Below are 794 nucleotides of genomic sequence, written 5' to 3'. Positions count from 1 at the left end.
CGCACCAAAACTGCCATTAAATGATTCTGATGAGTCTCCCAATCCTTCGAGTAGACAAGTATGTCATCAATGAAAATGATTACAAACTCGTCCAAGAATTCCCGGAAGACACCAATCATCATCATCATGAAGGCTACCGGTGCATTGGTCAATCTGAACGGCATAACCACAAACTCAAAGTGGTCGTACCTCGTCCGGAAAGCCGTTTTCCGAATGTCCGATGGCTCTATCAGAATTTGATGGTACCCCGGGGCCAAGTCTATCTTTGAGAACCACTTTGCACCTCGGAGGTTATCCAATAGCTCGTCTATCCGGGGCAATGGGAACTTATTCTTCACCGTAACCCTATTCAGCCCCGGTAATCAATGCATAGCCTAAAGCTACCATCCTTTTTCTTCACAAACAAGACAGGTGCACCCCAAGGTGAACTACTTGGTCTGATAAACCCTTTCTCAAACAATTCTTCCAATTGTTTCTTTAACTCCGCCATTTTTGCCGGTGCCATCCGGTAAGGCGCTTTAGATATAGGGGTCGTCCTCGGTTCCAGCTCGATGTTGAACGGATCTGATCTATCCGGCGGTACTCCCCGTACCGCTTCAAACACATCGGCAAATTCATTGGCTACCGGAATCTCATCCAGTTCCGTACTTTCCCCAACTTCCTTTGTTGTGAATGTTGGTAAGTACGCCTCACAACCTTTCTCCAGAATCCATTCCGCCTAGATTGCTGAGATAATCAAACTTCCCAAAGTTGATCTTATTCCCTGGAATTTCAACTTTCCATCCTTTCTCTCA

General features: G+C 46.0%; 1 protein-coding gene across 1 annotated transcript in view; it reads right to left on the bottom strand.

Moving 5' to 3' along the window:
• The window catches only part of LOC104762991, a 4,320-nt gene continuing 3,875 nt past the window's right edge, over positions 350–794 (bottom strand). The window contains exon 2 of the mRNA XM_010486415.1: positions 350–718. Coding sequence (XP_010484717.1) covers positions 350–718 — 369 coding nt within the window. The remainder of the gene's footprint in view (positions 719–794) is intronic.

Source organism: Camelina sativa, chromosome 18 (assembly GCF_000633955.1).
Source record: "Camelina sativa cultivar DH55 chromosome 18, Cs, whole genome shotgun sequence".
NCBI classification, from domain to species: Eukaryota; Viridiplantae; Streptophyta; class Magnoliopsida; order Brassicales; family Brassicaceae; genus Camelina; species Camelina sativa.
This window is presented reverse-complemented; position numbering and strand designations above follow the sequence as displayed.